Raw genomic sequence first — 19,175 nt, 5'->3', positions numbered from 1 at the left:
TTTTCGATACCAATATTTCTTTAATACGAGTTGATTAAGTTAGTGTGAATTTTGTCATAACAGCACGATGGTTAAATAAAGTTAAAAGCCACTAAACTTGTCCAGAAAAGCCTTGAAAACAGACAGACAAAGTCACCTTTAATAAGGGAGAAAGATCAACATCGTTGCTAGTCGGCTTTCAGTGCAATTTGTATGGAAAAAGAACATCAGGATTTGAGTAAATTTATTCATTAAAATTGACCTTTACAGATTTTCACTCTAACTTGTTAATTGCAATTCTTCACGCAAAGTTCATGAATTTTAATATGCACAATTATAGCGATATTTCTGATACAAAATGTCTTTTTCAATTCGGCAAAATTCTTGATCAAAGCAATAGAGAAGTGAGAATTAGTGGGAATTATTTGGTCTTTCCTGCGAAACAGGTAAAATATTCCTTTTCATCTTATTATATTTAAAACGAGTTTCGCGAAATCAAATGTCACAGGTAAAATGCCAATCAGGACGTGTTCCTCAAATAAATGCGCAGTATCAAGGATAAGAAACACATGATTCTGTGAATATGCGCACGACTTTCAGTTTCCCTTATGAATATCCTCGTGTAGTTGTCAGTCTCGAAATCATAGCTTCTATGTTTTGAGAAAATCAATATTTTCCCCTCTGGAATTGCGTGAAAAACTAAGGGAACATTTATCCTCGTATTTGTGTAATATTTAGGGAAAATCATACTTTTTATACTTCCTAAGTTCTCTTTGTCTTTCTATTGTGACCATGAAAGATAATTTACAAGAAATCCATAGTGGAAATTGTGTAATTTGACGTGAAGTGCTCGCAAAAATATTCATGTACTTATTTGCAGTCACAATGTAAGCTTTAGGCAATTTCAAAGTTCAATCTAATCCTTGTAACTTTTACATGTGACTAAAGTTAGGGGAAAACTCCTCGTGTAATGTTAAAAATACTCTTGCTGAATTTTTCCATTTCACTTGCGTCTATGTCAAGGCAAAGTGTGGGATTGTGAATGTGATAAAATATCGATCCGTTCATTCTGACACTGTCACATTGCGAATCATGCAAAGCTGGACATTATTTCGCGGAGAGTAAATCAATTATGCAAGTGCTTCACATCAATTATTGGCTAGCTTCTGTTCATTTAAAGTTACCCGTGCATGCTAAAAGAATCGCAACGTGCGAAAGAGAAAGTGCATAAATTATGTGTGTAATTCGCTATGTTATTCAGTGAAGTACCCTTGGGCGGAGAATTAGGACAAAAATCATCCCACTAATCCAACTGAAACTTTAATAAGTGTAAAATCAACATGATCACACAGTTCTCGTCAGGATTATGGCACTAATTGCAGAGTCATAAAAGGTGGAAAGGCGATGATGGGCGGGAAAGCTTGAATGAAAGGTGAGTTTCCACCTGCAAAATTCAGGGAAAATTTCAATTCCTTAATCGCATTATTATTAATTAGTGAATGGAATCGTATTTCATGAGCTATTGCCTCAGCTTTCGGCTAAAATTACATCGACATTTTCATTCCGGGCTGAAATCACTAGACATCATGGAGCCTCACAGCAAATAGACTGAAAGGGAAAGAGGCGAAAAGTGTATAACACTTCCAAAATTGGATCCAATTTAGCCGCACATCCTCTCGAGACGAATTGATGAGCTCGAGAAGAGGCGAAAACAGTGGATATTTGTGCGAAAAACCATAAGATAACAGAATGAAAATACTACAGGCGCTCAAGCATAACAAGTCCAAATTCGAGTGTCGCTGAAATCGATACCGGGGCGCCTGAGGGGGTGTGAATGAAGTAGGGATGGCCAAAGCTGTGTCTAAACTTTATAGCTTTGCGGTTTATTGAGTTTCGGCTAATGTACAACACACATATGTAGCTATTAATTTCCGTTGCCGTGTGCTTTCCTTCACTGAGTACAAAACTTTCAATTCTTCGACATTATCGCACAAATTTGATGTTTCTGATTGTGGGGTTGCATGATGACGTCAAAAGGTAAATCTGCGTCACTCGAATCTTATATACGTACTTATTCATTTTGTAGATTTTGAAACTATGCAGCCGATGCGGTAAATCATGGGCATTTCAACCACCACATCTGATTTCAATCAATGGCTGCATGCCATGAAGATGGTGGCTCGCCTGCCTGGAGGGATTCCACCTGAATTCCGCAAGAAGGTATGCAAAACAGACATTTCCTCCCCCACCCTAGCAAACCTCTCACGCGCTTCCTGTGCTTGCAGCTCTGGATTTCCCTGTCGGATCAATACTTGCACACGAAGAATGTTGACTGGGAGAAGGAGCAAGAGAAGTGTTTTTGCGACCAATCAGGCGTGGACGATGAGGAATTGGGAATACAAATTGTCAAAGATTTGCACAGAACTGGGTCGAGTTTGTGTTCAGGACCCGCAGGATCACTCAACCAGGCAAAGCTGAAGAAGGTCTTGCTCGGCTACGCCCGATGGAATCCAAGCGTGGGATATTGTCAAGTAATTACACTCATTAAAGAACTCAATCATTGTTTAACATTACTAATCACTACTCTAATTTTCCAGGGATTTAACATGCTTGGAGCGTTGATACTTCAAGTGCTTGATAAGAACGAAGGCGATACCATTAAAGTGATGATATATCTTATCGAAGGAGTTCTGCCGCCAAAGTATTTCTGTGACTCGCTGAATGGATTGCAAACGGACATGGCAGTGTTCAGAGATTTGCTCTCCACCAAAGTTCCTCGTCTGTCCAAGCATCTCTACAAATTACAAGGCTCTGTTGGCGAAGAGTCCTTCGAACCTCCGCTGACGAATGTCTTCACAATGCAGTGGTTTCTCACGATCTTCTGCACTTGCTTGCCGATAAACAGCGTCCTTCGCATATGGGATTTGATCCTCATAGAGGGAAGTGATATTCTCTTAAGGACCGCATTGGCTATTTGGACATTCCTCGAAGAGTAAGCCTTTCAAGTTTTATAAGCGTGAAAACCATTCTAAAGGACTCTTGTCTTTCAGGAGGATTATCGGAGCCAAGACTGCAGATGATTTCTACTGCAAGATGGGAACTTTGTCAGCAGAGCTTTTGAATGGGAATCTCATTGATTCCAATGGATTAGTTCAACGCGTCGTGGATCTTGGACCAATTACAGATTTGCAGCAGTTAAGAGACAAGCATGTCTACAATGTGGCCAATTTCAAGGACAAGAAGGGTTACAGGCTCTTCTACTCCGATGACGAGGGAGATTCAGATGATGACTCGCGCATGGCAGTGGCCACAGCCTGGGGCATTCGCATGGGTCGACGGGAATCCGTGCCTGTATCTAGTAATCAAAGACCATCGCCAGATAGTCGCGACAAGGTGGTTCTCGACATCAACCTGCTGAAGCATCAGTACGAGCGCTTGAGAGAAAGGCAGCGGCAGGCACAAATCATCCTCACAGCTGGTAAGTAGTCTGCAACAGATTAGATATTCTAACTTGCATTTCCCACGACATGAAAGGTATGTTTTCGTTCACAGCTTGTGCTCGTCAGCCTGCGAACACATCGTCAGCTCCGACATTTCAAGTTAACCAGCTTCTCTTCGGCCGCAATGCCATTCTCAGCAATAAGGGAAGGAGAATAGGTCCACCGCAGGGAGCCATTCCACCACCAAGGAGAGCGAGTGCATCTGCCAAAGCGAGAAGTTCGCCCAAAGCGACAAAGCGAGAGGAGACTCTACACTGGAACGATACTGATGTGGTGAAGATGAGGAAGAACAATTTAAAGTGGAAAGACGCTATTCATGTCGACGAGACACCTGAGAAGACAGATGAGCAACACAGTACAGAAGATGAGTCGTCATCTGCTCAAGTCGTCACGAGACTGAGGAAGCGGAGTGAGTCTTCGTCATACAGCGAAGACTCGAGTACAAGTACAAGCTTATGCGATGATGATGACGATAACACTTCATCCTTCGACGCGAGTCCATTCAAGAAGAAACAAAGTCCTGACATTCAAGTGCCTACAGAGAACAAAGCTGAAGACATCCAGAAGTATATTCGAGGGTTGGAAGAGGACACAGAAATTACAGCTAGTGGGCTCTTTCTTGAGCATCCCATTGACCAGGAGGAGAGAGAGAAGACACCTCCGAAAATTTTCTACGACGACAATACCATCTCAATTGCCGTCGAGGAAGAATGCACAACTGCTGCTGAGAATTCTAACACTCTGCGACCAATTGAGGTGTCCATCAGCAGCATAACAAGTACAAGTCAACTGTCGCCGATCGGTGATTTCTCAGGATACCTCAGCACTTCTTGTATCAGTCCTCTGAGGACGCCCTCGTGCACCCTCGAATTCTCTGACTTCCTCACTAACATCTCAGGAGAAGTCTCTCCCGAACACCCAACAGAAGCGTCCAACATTGATATTGACGATGAGATATTGAACTTTGACGAAGCGGGAATTACGAACAAATTATTCGAGAGGATCATATCGATTGATCGCCCGAAGAAGTTAGACTTATCAGATTATGCAATAACAACTGTGACCAATTCAACGGAAAATGTGATGTCTGAAAAGGAAGCCCCACGATCTATATCCTTAGATCCTTCAGATCTCTGTCGCCAGTCTTCACCCTTGTATTCATCACAGATACAGAAACTTTCACGGACAACTATGAACCTCACCACAATTCCTTCCAGTAGCGATGTTACAGACTTTGCAACTCCCCAAAATCAATCAACACAACCCAAAACTCCTGACGTCTTAGAAATTACAGATGCGGACAACCTAACACTGAGTTCTTCGACAGAAAAAATAAGTGAATACTCTTCCAACAGAAGGAATAGCGACAAAGCATTGAAGATTATACAAGAAAACTCTCTAATATTGCATCGCTTGTTGAAGAAAAATGTATCTGATCCTGATCAGAGCACCAGTAAAGCGGAATCTTCAGACACAGAAGTTGGTGATCTTTCTTCTGTAAGATTGTATCCACCTGAAGACAAATCTGAAGATCCACCCATTGGGACATTGGAAGATACTGATTCCAAAGACACAGAGCAAATCGTTGAACCCGAAAGCATACCAACTTCACCTGTATACTCAAAAGCACGGACTAGTTTGTTAGATAGTCCAACAATATCGTATAAAAGAATATCAACAGTTGATGAACCAAGCATTTCGAACATCTCGGAAACCCTGACATCGATTGAGAATACAATAAAATCCATAAATTCGCTATGTCAAGATCGCGAATCATCGATCCAAATCAACCGCCGAAGTCGTTTAATGGAGGAAATTGAGGAAATCATAAGGACACCGAGTTCAAAAGATATCGAGGATTCTAAAAGAAGGTCTAAAGCAATAAATTTATCACCACCGTACGATTCAAAGGACGTAAATAGTTTAATAGCAGCCGACAACACATCAACACCCTTCAGAGGATCGCGAGATTTATCACGAGCTGTCTCTCCGCGAAGGCGAAGGGATGAAGAGCGCGAGGAGTATGAAAGTCGAGCCACGAGAACTCTGTCAACAGCACCCACAATCACCAAAACCCCAGCAGATTCTGACTCCAGTTCAAGCTATTCAAGCTACAGAAAATACCCGGATAAGCTGGAAATCCGACACACCACAGTCACAGCTACGCTGTACGACAGGTACCTGTCCCAGAGGAATGAGAAATCCACCAGACTAGACAAATCCCCATCGTCGCCAGTCATCACGAAGAACTACTCAGACTATCTCACAGCAGTGACGACCGATCGTGTCACAAAATCAGCCGAAAACTCCCCGTCAAGATTCAAGACTTCGACGTCTGACCACTCATCTTCAATTTCGCCGTCCTCACTCTCAAAGACATCGCCGACAAGAGAGACTCACAGCATCTTACCTGTAGACACCACTCGATCTTACAATGATATTTCGCATAGATAGTTAATGTTAAAACACCAGAATAGGACGACTGTCCTGGAATCGCCACCTTTTCAGTCTTCATTTCTGTAGGGAAAAACGAATGCCTTCGAGTAATACTTGTAACTGTTCAGTTTAGACAACTGGATTTTCGAATTCACCTCGAGTTGTGAGTTTATGTAAAACCTGTATATAAATTATATCTACATATATTTACTTAATATGCTCATATTACTCTTATAGTTTCACTATTGTTAAATTCTAATTAGGCCAAATTGAATTGTGCAAAATATATTCATATATTTAAGTCATATCCACATGTTGAAACATTTGAAATTTATTGAAGATTCAGGATTCCACTTCTGATTTACCCACAAGAAATTGAACGCAGATTTCAGATCATTTGACTGAAAAATCAAATATTTCAAAACATGTGGATATAACTTTATAAATGTACCTATGATATATTTCGAGATGTAAAGACAAAGATACTCATGTAACTAAACAATTAATTGGATAACATAGAATAATCATATACAATATGCTTCTATGTAGATTTATCGCTGATTATTTTTGTGATATTCATAAATGATTATACAGAATATGATAGTTGGAAAAATTCTCGTTAAATCAGTGCCAATTTCAATTCTTAAAACACATCAATGTTGAAATATTTATTCCAAAAAAAAACAGATTCTAATAACTTATTTACAATTAACATTGCATTGAGATTCGAATGCCTTTCTTTCATGTGACACGTCCGAAGTATTCTATCAATTCAGTAATTGACTAGAGTAAATTATTTGTGACTGACTAGCATAGGATATAATTATGTTTCTCCTGATTAACTTTACGAGAAGAATATTTTGTGTTATCAATCATGAAATGGTAAATACAGTTGTTGCGGTAATGAAAAGTCTGCAAAAGTCTCAAGTGTACTTTTACTGTTTTCCTATCTCTTATCAGCTTGCTTGAGTGACCCATGATGACCTGTCTTGACACTCCAATATTACTCCATATAAATTTGCGCAAAGTTTCCCAACGACACTCAGTCGTTGGCTTAACGTTGCAGTGGAAAGTCTAGCAGAGATTTAGTGCTTGGTCTGTGAAAGTGATTTAAAGTAGTTTAAGATGCATAACCAGTTGTACAGACTGTGTCATGCTTTGAGGATGAGGCAGAATGTCACAAAACTGCAATACTTGAGACAAATGACTCGATCTTTGGCAACGATTCCAGAGCTTTTCCCCAATAAAACTGATTTTCCCACGCGTCACATCGGTCCGCGCAAAACCGATGTCGTGATGATGCTGGAACTTTTGGGATTGAAGGTAAGAAAAGACAGAATTTTCTAATTCTGGGCAAGCATTTGAATTTCTCTCATTTTTCAGTCACTTGATGAGTTGTCAGAGAAGGCAGTTCCTCGTGAGATTCAGCTCAATCGTCCCTTGATTATAGAAGATCCACTCAGTAAGTGCGATTCAATTTCTGAGACACTCTTATCACTTCGTAATATTTTCCTGCCAGAAAGGTCGTTCCTTATCTGTCCGAATACCCCCAATAGCGATTTATCGCATGCTGCCTCGGGTTATTTGGTAACCTCTTAACCACATGTCTGCCCTCCTCAGATGAACACGAGCTGATCGACAGAATTCGCAGCATAGCAAAAACTAATGAAATTTGGCGCTCCTATATCGGACTGGGTTATCACAATTGCTATGTTCCGCACACCATTCAGCGGAATGTATTTGAAAATCCTGGCTGGACCACACAATACACGCCGTATCAGCCAGAAGTGGCCCAAGGGCGTCTCGAGTCTCTACTTAACTATCAAACTATGGTCTCTGATCTGACCGGTCTCGAAGTGGCGAATGCATCTCTACTAGATGAAGGCACAGCAGCGGCCGAAGCCATGAGTCTCTGCTTGAGGCACAACAAGCGCATGAAGATTTACCTCTCGGAGCGTCTTCATCCCCAAACCATCTCAGTGGTGAAGACCAGAGCTTCAGCCTTTGACCAGGAGGTTATTGTGGGTCCACTGAGTGAGATTGACCTCACTAAGAGAGACATTTCGGGTGTTCTGCTGCAATATCCTGACACTTATGGCGATGTGCAAGACTTTGCCAAGCTTTCAGCCACAGCTAAAGCCAATGGAGTAAGTTAATCTACCACTAATCCTTGTAAGAATTGAGTGATATAGTTTCTGCCTCCTTACAGACACTTGTCGTTGTCGCTACGGATCTAATGGCTTTGACTCTTCTTCGACCGCCAGCAGAATTCGGCGCCGACATTGCCGTCGGCACGTCTCAACGTCTTGGAGTTCCTCTCGGCTACGGTGGTCCTCATGCTGGATTCTTCGCCTGCAAGCAAACTCTAGTTCGGCTGATGCCTGGTCGCATGATTGGCGTTACACGTGACATGGACGGTCATGATGCCTATCGCTTAGCACTGCAGACACGCGAGCAACACATCCGCAGAGACAAAGCCACCAGCAACATCTGCACAGCCCAAGCACTTCTGGCTAACATGTCAGCCATGTACGCTATCTACCACGGACCAGAAGGCCTCAAGGAGATAGCGAATAAGATACACAACGGCGCCATCACGCTCTACGAGGGCATTTTGGCGGCAGGACACAAGATCACGAATAACTACTACTTCGATACTCTTCACGTGATTCCCAACTTCGGTGCGGATGAGATTAGATCTCGCGCTGAGAGCAAGAAGATCAACCTGAGGTACTTTGATGACGGATCTGTGAGCATAGCTCTCGATGAGACAATCAAAACACAAGATCTTGAGGATCTCCTGTGGATCTTCAAAGGGCAATCTGTAGCTGAAGTGGTGGCGAAACCGAACATCTTCGAGAACTCCATTCACAACTCACCATTCAAGAGGACCTCACCGTTCCTCATGCATCCTGTCTTCAACAAGCATCACAGCGAGTCCAGGATGGTGCGCTATATGAAGCAACTGGAAAATAAGGACATCTCCCTCGTTCACTCTATGATTCCTCTGGGATCGTGTACAATGAAGTTGAACTCCACGACAGAAATGATCCCATGCTCCTTCAGGCACTTTACAGAAATCCATCCATTTGCACCAGTAGAACAGGCGAAAGGCTACCACAAGATGTTCGAGGAACTGGAGAAGGATCTCTGTGAAATCACAGGATACGACAAGATCTCCTTCCAGCCCAATTCCGGCGCCCAGGGCGAATACGCCGGCCTGCGTGCGATCAGAAGCTATCACGAATCAAAGGGCGATCATCATCGCAACATTTGCCTGATTCCCATCAGCGCTCATGGAACCAATCCAGCTTCTGCCCAAATGGCCGGGATGAAAGTCCAGGCCATCAAGGTGCGAAATGACGGGAGTATCGACATGGTGCATCTCAAGGAGAAATTGCAGCAGCACAACGACAACCTGTCCTGTCTCATGATCACCTATCCTAGCACAAATGGAGTGTTTGAGGAGACTGTCCACGATATCTGCCGCATGGTGCACAATTACGGAGGACAGGTGTACTTAGGTAAGTGTTTGTGTGGTCTTAGCGTTTCCTTTGAGCTCACTTGATTTGTATCACTCTCAGATGGCGCCAACATGAACGCTCAGGTTGGCTTGTGTCGTCCTGGAGACTATGGAAGTGACGTTTCTCATCTGAATCTGCACAAAACCTTCTGCATTCCTCACGGCGGTGGCGGTCCAGGAATGGGACCAATTGGTGTGAAGAAGCACTTGGCTCCATTCCTTCCCAGTCACCCAATCATCGATCCTCTCGGCTATCTTGGCTCTGAGAATCAGAGTTTCGGTACAGTCAGTGCCGCTCCTTATGGCAGTTCGGCAATTCTTCCCATCTCCTGGTCATACATCAAGCTCATGGGCGGTAAGGGACTGAAGAGAGCAACACAAGTGGCCATTCTCAATGCCAATTACATGTCGAAGAGACTCGAGAAACACTACAAGACTCTGTATAAGGATCCCAGGAGCCAATTGGTGGCCCATGAGTTCATCCTCGATATCCGGGATCTGAAGAGGACGGCAGACATTGAGGCTGTCGACATTGCGAAGCGTCTCATGGATTATGGCTTCCATGCACCAACGATGTCCTGGCCAGTGGCGGGAACTCTCATGATTGAGCCCACAGAGTCTGAGGACAGAGAGGAGTTGGATCGGTTCTGCGAGGCCATGATTGGCATTCGAGCGGAGATTCAAGAGATTGAGGAGGGGCGCATGGACAAGAGGAACAATCCCTTGAAGAATGCTCCTCACACCCAACGTCAAGTCATTGCCAGCGAGTGGAATCGTCCGTACTCTCGAGAACAGGCCGCCTTCCCAATTGTGAGTGAAATTAACAAACTATTTGCGTTCAGTGTTTAATTTCCCTTCATCTTTGCAGCCCCTCGTGAGGCCGGACTGTAAGATCTGGCCAACAGTTGGCCGAATCGACGACGCCTATGGAGACAAGCACCTCGTGTGCACTTGCCCGCCCATGTTGCCCGACTATTAAAATACAAACATATCCATTCAAAGTATATAAATGTATATTAAAACTTTACAAAAAAATCTAATAATTTGTGGCTATCAAACACCATAATTTACAAAATAGTAAATTAACATTCTATCAACCTTAAACAATTTTCTTTTACTTGTAAGTGTCTACTCAACGAAAATGTTCACGCCATAATAAATTTATTAACATAACAACTACCCTCGCTCATCAAATTTGTTCCTTATCGCTCTTCCGGTGTGTATTTTCTAACATAACATCTATCACAAGGTAAATAGAAGAAGAAGAAAAATTGAAGAGAAGAATTTATTTATGACCATCTTTTTTAGCAGTTACAGTTAAATGATAAATTTCCCTCAGTTAAAAAAAAAGAAGTTATGTGGCTGTTTCCTACGTGTGTCCTCTTTTGCTAAATTATCGCCTACAATTGGTACAAACTCTCTCGAAATCAGTGTACCACAAAAGATATAAGAAAATATCATACTCCAAACGTACTTCTAGTGTACAATGAGACGCACGTGCCTTCTTTTCGCTACACTTCAAATGGAATGGAATGGAACCAAATTAAATAACATTACGTTACAATTTTAACATAATTATTCGCATAATTAGCTCCAAACATCCGCAGAATATCGCTTCTGCGCCTCCATTTTCTTTAAATATTGCTGCGCTTCGCTCTCAGAGAAGCCACCTTTGGTTTGTATGACATTCAGAAGAATATTACGTACATCACTAGCCATATTTTTAGCATCACTGCAAAGAGAAAAACAAAAGAGATTATCAGTCTTCATGTTTCATCGAAACGTGAAACATTACACCAAAAGAGTGAAACATTACCCGCAAATGTATACATGACCCTTCTTCTCTCCGATAACATCCCAAACCTTGTCGGAATCTTCCTGCAGTAAATGTGTAACATACACCTTCTTCTCTTGCTCCCTGGAAAAGGCCACTCGAAGCTGCAAAGAGCTCTGCTTAACATACTCATCAAGTTCCTGCAAAACACACACATACGATCAATTAGCGTCTTTCCAGCCATAACACAGTGTTTCAAACATCACCTCTTGATAAAGGAAGTCTTCGGACTTCTTGCGGCAACCAAAGTATAAAATAGTATCTCCTACATTTTGTCCTTCTCGACGACAATTGTCACGCTCTTGGATGAAGCCACGGAACGGCGCCAGGCCGGTTCCCGGTCCGATCATGATGATCGGAATCTCCGACTTCGTCGGCAATCTGAATTGACTCTTGCGAATAAATATTGGCACACGCGGCAGCGGTTCGCCCTCGGGACGCTGCGCAGCAAGGAAGTTCGTTGCGACGCCCTTGTTGATACGACCAGTTGCCGTCTCATATTTGACTAGAACAGCAGTGATGTGCACTGTTTGCGGATGCAACTGAATAGATAGCAAGAGAATACATTAAAAGTTGATTTACGCGATTAATAGTCAAGAAAAGTGCAAAAATTGCAAATGTCAGAGATTTTAAAGTCTCAAAATATCATGTAAACATTTGCTAATGAAATTTAGAAGATGATTGTGAAGAAATCTTGTTGTCTTAACTAATTTGAAGACATTATATTCAACACTCACCTTAGATGAGGACGATATTGAGTAATATCGTGGTTGCAGTCGAGGTAGAATTTCACAAACGTGATCAATTGGCGGCCGACAGGATGGAACATCCTCGAGAATGTGCACAATATTCCTGGTGGCATCTTGAATCCAGGTCTGATACTTTGCCTTCCCCTCGGCCGTTGTCGAGGCCAGAAACCGCAGGAATTCCTTGTCCTTCTCATCCGAGCAATATTCGGCCAACTCCTTCAGGATGTGCGTTCGCGGAATGGCCGTGATCTCCAAGTAGTGCGTCAAGGCAGTGCGATAAGTGGTGGGACAGGGGAAAGGGTGCTTCTTGCTGCTCTCCGTGTCTGTGTTGATAAGCGAAAAGACCTGATCCAGATCGGCTTTGCACAGATCACCCAGGCGAGTGACCAGATCAGTGTCATTCACTGCATACATGGCCAAGTGATCTCCGGCTTCGTAGCGCATCTTCGAGCCTTCGATGTCGAATTCCACGTGCATGCAGGATCTGCCGCCGCCCTTGTGCAGCTCCCTGTTCACGCGGATGGGCGCCAAGTACGGGTTCTTCGCGTCGAACGGCGGGCGCTGATTCTGCAGCGAGTGTAGACGAGCAACTTCACCCGAGTAAATGCGATCTGGTGTGACTTCGGGCTGCTCCAGGAGACGATACTGTCTCATCAGAATGTCTTCTCCAGTGCTCTCGATGCCAAAGTAGTCGCACACCACCGGCCAGAAGCGATCTTTCCACGTGATGAAGTCATCCTCAATGCTGAGAATTGAGAATTACGTTAGAAAACATCTTCAATTGATTGAGATGAATTGAGCGTACTTTGCATCGTCATCGCCAAGTCCAATCTCAAACACTCGCTGTGCGCCGAGCTCTTCCAGTCGCTTATCCACATAAATCGCCACCTTGTTGTAATGCTCATAAGTCTTGTTGCCCAACCCAAAGACCTGCAGAAGAATAGAGAAAACACATTAGTCCGGCTCTTCAAATAGGATATCACAATTGGAAATTACACATATTCGTCTCTTGAGATTCACTGTAAACAGAGAATTCACGGTGGAAAACCGAATTCTCAAGATTGACCTAAAAATCATTATGGAAATTTATCAATGAAAACTGGGTCATTTTCCAATAAAAAACAACTAATATTCTACACTAATTCTTTGGCAAACAGTAAAAAACCACTCTGTAGTTTTTTTCCCCTAATCTATCTACTTTTTCTGATCATAAAGAATAGAAAAAGAAGCACGACTTCAGAATCTTTTTAGAGGTTATGCAAGATCCGCACTAAATGACAGCCGACCACATGTGTATGAATGAAAAAATACGCACACACGCGCGAAATCGTATCATGACGTCACTTATTATTTACGATGATAACCGATCCAATGTAATTCTCGGTTGCCAGACTTCGCGCTCAATTCGTCGCTCTTTGACGCGCAAGTGGCACATTGACAATAATTATTGGTATAATTACTATCATAAAAAACCACAGCTTTAATAAACCGGTAGACAAAGGTGAATAAGCAAAAACAATATATGCTAAATCATTGCACTGAAAAAATCATATTATACGTGTCTCTTTCAGAGATTTCAAAGCATGAATAGAACGCAAATTGTCCATATTTCATTATAAATCATCAAAGGTCATCTTCAATTCACTTTTACACTTTCCCAAAAGAATGACTTTTCCCATTACCCTCGGGCTCTGCAGGCGACAATAACATTAAGAAAAACAGTTACAAAGAGAGCAAGAAAACGGCCAAGAGCATGTGGAAGGAAGTGGAAAAGTCACACACTTAATGATTTCCGTAAAACAGAACATTACTGGCTGTAATACTTGAGGTAGATTGGCTAGAAATACTATGTGTCATTCTACTTGTTTCACAAGCGCATTACAATTTTCTCTTATTTAGGACAGAACTAGTTTAGCAAGTTAATAAGACGATCTTGCATACAAAGTGGCTTTGCAATTTAATCAATACTCACGGCATAATTAAGTCCGGTCAAGTCCACATCTCCGTTCTTAATCCATTCGTAGAATTCCATCGCGTTGTCAGTTGGATCTCCTTCGCCGTACGTTGCCAGACAGAAGACGGCTAGTGAGTTGTTAATTGTCTTGAGATTGAGCAACTCTTCCATGTCACACTCCTCAGGATCCGCCACCATTCCCTTCAGCTGATACCGCATGCCCTCCTTCGCCAGGCGACCGGCAAACTCTTCGGCTGTTCCAGTCTGTGATCCATAGAATACGACTAAACTCCTGCCGGAAGCTTTCAGCTTCTTTATGAAGGAGTTCTCAGCCATCGTCATCGTATTGACCGTCGTTGGCCTACAAAGACACCAATCGTCATCCCTCAAGCACGCACTAAAGGCTAAATTTTACGCACTGAATAGAATAGGATCGCGCAGAACTGGACTCATCGTTGTTCTTCTTGTTCTTCAGCAGCCACCAAGCAGCGGCTCCCAACAGGATGACCAGCAAAACTATGTCCAGGGGACCGAGAAACGGTTCTGCCTCAGTCACCTCAATCTGTTCTGGTTCTATCGATTCCATTTTCCTGCAACAAACACGGAAATTGCAATTTTAAACCTTGCGTTTGAGTACAGTTTTAAAAATAAAAACTCTATTGATTTCAATAAAGTCCCAAAACCTGAATATCACTAAGGACTAATCGAGAATTAAACTCAATCCCCACAGAGCTGACAATTATTTAATTTTTTTTAAATAAAATTTACCGCAAAAACCCTCACAAAACAGACAGGAACGTTCAAATTAAATTCATATGGAAAATATGGTGAAAATTACCAAAAAAAAAACCAGAATGAAACATGAATTCCAGGTACTAAAATCATTTTTTGATACGACTAGTTGTATATAATGCGCATTTGAACGAGTTCACACATGTTCTCAAGCGATTCTATGCTTTATCATAATACTATAAGTCCTCAGCATTACATTTCACTAGCAGATACCAAGTTGTATTAAACCCCAATTAAAAATGTCTTCCTCATTAACGTGGAAAAAATACATTAATCAGTCAAATTGGTAAATAAACATGAAAGCTCAATCGCTATCGTCTACCTAGTTTTTATGGTTATGAAACATATGACCCTGGACAGTCACATTTTGGCAAAAACGAAACTTTTTACACACTGTGCCATGATAAGGCGTACGTGAAATGTGAGGCCGTATGAGCGCCTCGGCAGTCGTGTGTGTGTTGCATGTGTTGCGCAATGATTTATCAGCCATAATATAGTTGAAAAATTCCGGATGATGGTCAAATTAGAAAATAACACTTTGAATACACGACATCTTCAATTATTCAAATGGCATTCCATCACAAGCGCCTTTTACTACAAATCGCACTTCTGTGTCTCAATGTGTGAATCACATTTTGAGCCACAGCGCGAGTGTGAAGCCTTGATCAACCAAATGAGACATCATGAGAAACGCGAGCTCCCAAACTAGAGCTAGCTCATCTAAAGTGAATTGAAGTGTGGCCAGAGATTGCTAGAAAGGAAATCCACTTTCTATGGGTCTTCTTGCGAGCGACATTGTCGTCAAAACTAAAAATAATATGATTAGAAGCTTGTGCATAACTTGTTTTACTGGAAATCAATTTCTTCTATCCACGCAAATGGATTTTTTCTCACTCTCTCACTTCTCTTCACACATCTGAAGCGCAAACTTCAATAAATACAATCTTCAGCATGGCGCACTGGAGGTGAAAGTAAATATACATGAAAATGAAACTGGCTTCCATTAAAAATTACACCATAGTCATCGATATTTCGTCTCTCTACCTGTGTTCACACGATAAAAACCAATGATTTCGCCAACAAATATTTATGCTATTTTGATTGATCGCTCTGAAGGACGAAAGAAGATACATAAATGTGAAATTCTACACATTAGGTAAGTCACAATCGCATATCTTCAACCACCACGATGATTATTCCTTGCGTGCGCTTCCTATATTATTTACTCTTTATCGTACTTATCAATATTTACCCCAAGAAAACATGTGGTCATGCTTATAGACACATTCGGGAATCACGCTTATCTGTAGAGAATGACATGTTCTTTTGTCGTAGTAACAAGAACTGAGGAGATTTTCAGGTAAACACAAGATTCACCAATCATTTTCCTATACGAAATATGCACGTAAAGACTCTCATTGACTGACTAAAGGTTATTTTCTGAATAATCAAGAATTTCCTCTATTCCGGAAGCATCCCAGACAGTAATTGTCACTGATGCGCAATCAGCCATCAATTTGTGAGGCTGAGACGTGGATTAATTATCATTGCGCAAACATTCACATCCCAAAACACAATTGAAAGACAGTTTCAACTTCACGGAATACATTAACCCAAAATATTTCAAGACAGACCTTCATGAAAATTCATAAATTTACCGAGTTCTTTTATTTTTTAAAAACCCGGTATATCACCGGAACATACATTTTGCAAACAGCTAGAGTTAATTCATGCCTTCTTATTAACATTACTGTAATTATTGACGCAATATCATTGAATTTGCACACAAATTAATCAATTCAGAGATTCTAGATTAACAGTTGAAATTCTCATGAACTTTGCAACTGCATAAGAACGCTCAATCTCGTGAGAGCTTCGATAATAACAATTCTCCCCGTCACACTGCAATGCAATCTGTCTCGTCTCTCCACAAAGCGCGTAAGTGCACAAGGAAGTGTTGCAGCGCAAGGTTTGTCTACCGTTAGCCCAGTGACTGTAATTTTGAAAGAGATATTTCTCGAATTCCTCACCATATCCCTGATTAAATTGGCCAGTAAACACGTGAATAATTGCACAATATCAGCATGGGAAAAACCAAAACAACTGTTTGCCTCTATTTATCCAGTTCAGTTGCTTGAGAGTCAAATACGCGAAATCATACCTCTTATTATTTTAGCACGCACGAGTCATATAGAATACAGTGACGTTCAAAATAGAAGCACTAAGCAAAGATCAAGGACAGTATTTAGATCTAGCTTAGAGAATAGAGAATAAAGGGTTAAATTTTTACTTGATCACTTGCTAAAAAATTTTTCATCCATTGCTAAGAAGACATCATATAAGCCCACAGTACCTCAACACAATGTCTTATTACCTTCCAATTGGTGGTTCTTTGAGGGATTTTAATATACAACATGAGTATGTTAAAGTACATTCTTAATTATACATTTGCAGCAATATTGAAATAAACTATTCTCTTAATTGAATCTACGATCTTAGTTTGAAGAGTTCGAAGTGAATGCAATCTTTTTCATTATATTATTTAATTGATCTTATTTCGGGTTTAATTTGCAAGTCAGTAATTAGGAAATATGGAAATAATTATGTTAGGTTCTCATTTTTCAACAATAACTATAGAGAGTCTTGTTATAAACAGTCTTTTCCCAGAAAAATTGCACGTTTCTGACTGTATTGTCAAATAATCTACTGTAATTCTCCACCAAATAACACGGTAGACAAAAATATTAGGTTTTCATCCCAAATCACGGTGATATTGCATGAAATTTTGCCAAAATTCCACCTGGATTAAATGTACATTATAGCCAGACGATTAAAAGTGTACGATAAGGCTTTTGCATTTCATCCTTATCTCAGTCACTGTTGCTACTTCAGTTTGGCTGATGGCGCTTCTCTGGCCAGAGAGTGAGACTCGGAATTTCGATCGCGGAAATGAAAAGCGAGACATGAATCTCACTGAAGGTCAATCTTCACACAAATGCGAGGAATTAGGTATTATGATTACACAGTGACGTAGCTTATTCAATGGGTAAAAATAAAGTTCTCCGAAGCGCGCCACAGGCTGAATTGGACAGAATTTTTTCTACACAGCGCTTCGCGCGTACAGCGAAACGCCACACATTGGGAATAAGGCCAATTGTCAAAAGCACATAGAATTAAAAATTTTAATTCAGCCACTCTTACATAAGGATTTAGAAAGCTTTTTCCACTGCCTCTTCCTCCAGAGGCATACACAATTACACGTACGCCACTCGGATGGGCATAAATATTTTTTAATATTCGTGTGGTCGAACACAGGCGTAAGTCCGATCGTACTTCCATGGCACACTGGCATTGCGAGGGTCAAAAATATTTAACCTCTCCTGACAACATTTTCGCACTTGTAAAAAGTGTCATATCATCATGAATAAAACAGTGACAAAGCGCAGGGAAATGCAATTACCAATAACTTACTTTAAATGCCTTATTGGAAATTGAACTCTAACGTTATCAACTTGTCTCGGGACTTCCGTGATAGTCGTTATCACTGCGTCTCGATATTTTAGGTGAAATTGCTTGACACACTACAAGATCTTGTTGGCTTTCCCGATGATGAAACCAAATCACAGATTGTTCACGTCTCGTTTGCGAAATTGCGTTTCTCTTGTGGTATTATCACTCAAGTGGTCTCACTGAACAGAGAGAGATATGAACTTTATATCGCGGGAAATCTCTTGATGGGAGGTTTCACTGGAAAAGCGGACACACTATTCGCTTCTTGAGATAACAGACACTTCTCTGTGACACATAATAAACTCAGGTGCGACTGATCGCGACTGTGGGCACTGAATAAATGGAAAACTTGAGCACGAGGTGGGGAAGTCATGAAGAAATGAAGTAAAGATTAATGAAAATTTATGCTATATAGCGAACGGATATTCGACTGTATTCGGATCTGGTAATCCGAATCACTGTAGAAGTCGCTCTTTTTCCAACACACGCACGGAGACCAATCAGCGGCCACGTCCAAGTGAGACGCACCATCTAACATATGATGACGTTTCACCAGCGCGACTTGCATGGCGTAATATTTTCTCCATGTAATGGGACGTTGTGTGGAAATACGGAAAAGCAGGAGGAAACTCAGTCAGCAGAATATTTACCGCACGTCCGTGAAGGCAAAAGGCACCACAATTCCACGCAATCCTGGCCAAAAACTGCACTGCCACTGACAAATAAACTGCCCAAAAGACACTTGATGTTGCGAATTTCCACTGGTTGGTCTGCACGACGTCGAGTGCGAACACGAAGTGATGTAAAAGGAGAAGAATGTACGATCTTGTCGTCGCTTCGAAATGCTTATTTAAGCAGGGGCGCACTGGGAAATCAATGATTGCCAGTGGTGAAATTC

General features: G+C 41.6%; 3 protein-coding genes across 4 annotated transcripts; 2 read left to right on the top strand and 1 right to left on the bottom strand.

Annotated features, from left to right (window-relative positions):
* Positions 1–903: 903 nt before the first annotated feature.
* Positions 904–6,838, top strand: LOC132257382 (mucin-2). The gene is made up of 6 exons (XM_059754249.1): positions 904–1,411; positions 2,066–2,199; positions 2,265–2,510; positions 2,577–2,971; positions 3,030–3,457; positions 3,532–6,838. Exons 2-6 carry the CDS (start codon positions 2,098–2,100, stop codon positions 5,931–5,933), a joined length of 3,573 nt encoding a protein of 1,190 aa, XP_059610232.1. The 5' UTR covers positions 904–1,411; positions 2,066–2,097; the 3' UTR covers positions 5,934–6,838.
* A 126-nt stretch (positions 6,839–6,964) lies between these two features.
* Positions 6,965–10,420, top strand: LOC132258744 (glycine dehydrogenase (decarboxylating), mitochondrial). The gene is made up of 6 exons (XM_059756199.1): positions 6,965–7,238; positions 7,299–7,377; positions 7,536–8,062; positions 8,125–9,439; positions 9,500–10,248; positions 10,307–10,420. Exons 1-6 carry the CDS (start codon positions 7,041–7,043, stop codon positions 10,415–10,417), a joined length of 2,979 nt encoding a protein of 992 aa, XP_059612182.1. The 5' UTR covers positions 6,965–7,040; the 3' UTR covers positions 10,418–10,420.
* A 9-nt stretch (positions 10,421–10,429) lies between these two features.
* LOC132258745 (NADPH--cytochrome P450 reductase-like) lies at positions 10,430–19,106 on the bottom strand. 2 transcript variants are annotated; one of them, XM_059756200.1, is made up of 8 exons: positions 18,928–19,106; positions 14,395–14,565; positions 13,994–14,336; positions 12,827–12,951; positions 12,010–12,766; positions 11,479–11,814; positions 11,255–11,412; positions 10,430–11,170 (listed from the first exon to the last, which is right to left on the bottom strand). In XM_059756200.1, exons 2-8 carry the CDS (start codon positions 14,559–14,561, stop codon positions 11,026–11,028), a joined length of 2,031 nt encoding a protein of 676 aa, XP_059612183.1. In that variant the 5' UTR covers positions 14,562–14,565; positions 18,928–19,106; the 3' UTR covers positions 10,430–11,025. The 2 variants fall into 2 exon arrangements, with proteins under 2 accessions (XP_059612183.1, XP_059612184.1); XM_059756201.1 differs by lacking the exons at positions 13,994–14,336; positions 14,395–14,565; positions 18,928–19,106 and adding an exon at positions 13,018–13,290.
* Positions 19,107–19,175: the final 69 nt, after the last annotated feature.

This window comes from Phlebotomus argentipes, unplaced genomic scaffold (genome assembly GCF_947086385.1).
Source record: "Phlebotomus argentipes unplaced genomic scaffold, Phlebotomus argentipes genome assembly scaffold_4, whole genome shotgun sequence".
Classification (NCBI taxonomy): domain Eukaryota; kingdom Metazoa; phylum Arthropoda; class Insecta; order Diptera; family Psychodidae; genus Phlebotomus; species Phlebotomus argentipes.
This window is presented reverse-complemented; position numbering and strand designations above follow the sequence as displayed.

Excerpts from the sequence above, each read along its gene's own strand:
- LOC132258744 (XM_059756199.1), top strand. The coding sequence starts at position 7,041 with ATGCATAACCAGTTGTACAGACTGTGTCATGCTTTGAGGATGAGGCAG. Across the intron at positions 7,239-7,298 it reads TGGAACTTTTGGGATTGAAG|TCACTTGATGAGTTGTCAGA; the intron begins GTAAGAAAAGAC and ends CTCATTTTTCAG. Across the intron at positions 8,063-8,124 it reads CCACAGCTAAAGCCAATGGA|ACACTTGTCGTTGTCGCTAC; the intron begins GTAAGTTAATCT and ends GCCTCCTTACAG.
- LOC132258745 (XM_059756200.1), bottom strand. The coding sequence starts at position 14,561 with ATGGAATCGATAGAACCAGAACAGATTGAGGTGACTGAGGCAGAACCG. Across the intron at positions 12,952-13,993 it reads TGACCGGACTTAATTATGCC|GTCTTTGGGTTGGGCAACAA; the intron begins GTGAGTATTGAT and ends ATTCTTCTGCAG. Across the intron at positions 11,171-11,254 it reads GGTCATGTATACATTTGCGG|TGATGCTAAAAATATGGCTA; the intron begins GTAATGTTTCAC and ends TTCTCTTTGCAG.
- LOC132257382 (XM_059754249.1), top strand. The coding sequence starts at position 2,098 with ATGGGCATTTCAACCACCACATCTGATTTCAATCAATGGCTGCATGCC. Across the intron at positions 2,200-2,264 it reads CACCTGAATTCCGCAAGAAG|CTCTGGATTTCCCTGTCGGA; the intron begins GTATGCAAAACA and ends CTGTGCTTGCAG. Across the intron at positions 2,511-2,576 it reads CAAGCGTGGGATATTGTCAA|GGATTTAACATGCTTGGAGC; the intron begins GTAATTACACTC and ends CTAATTTTCCAG.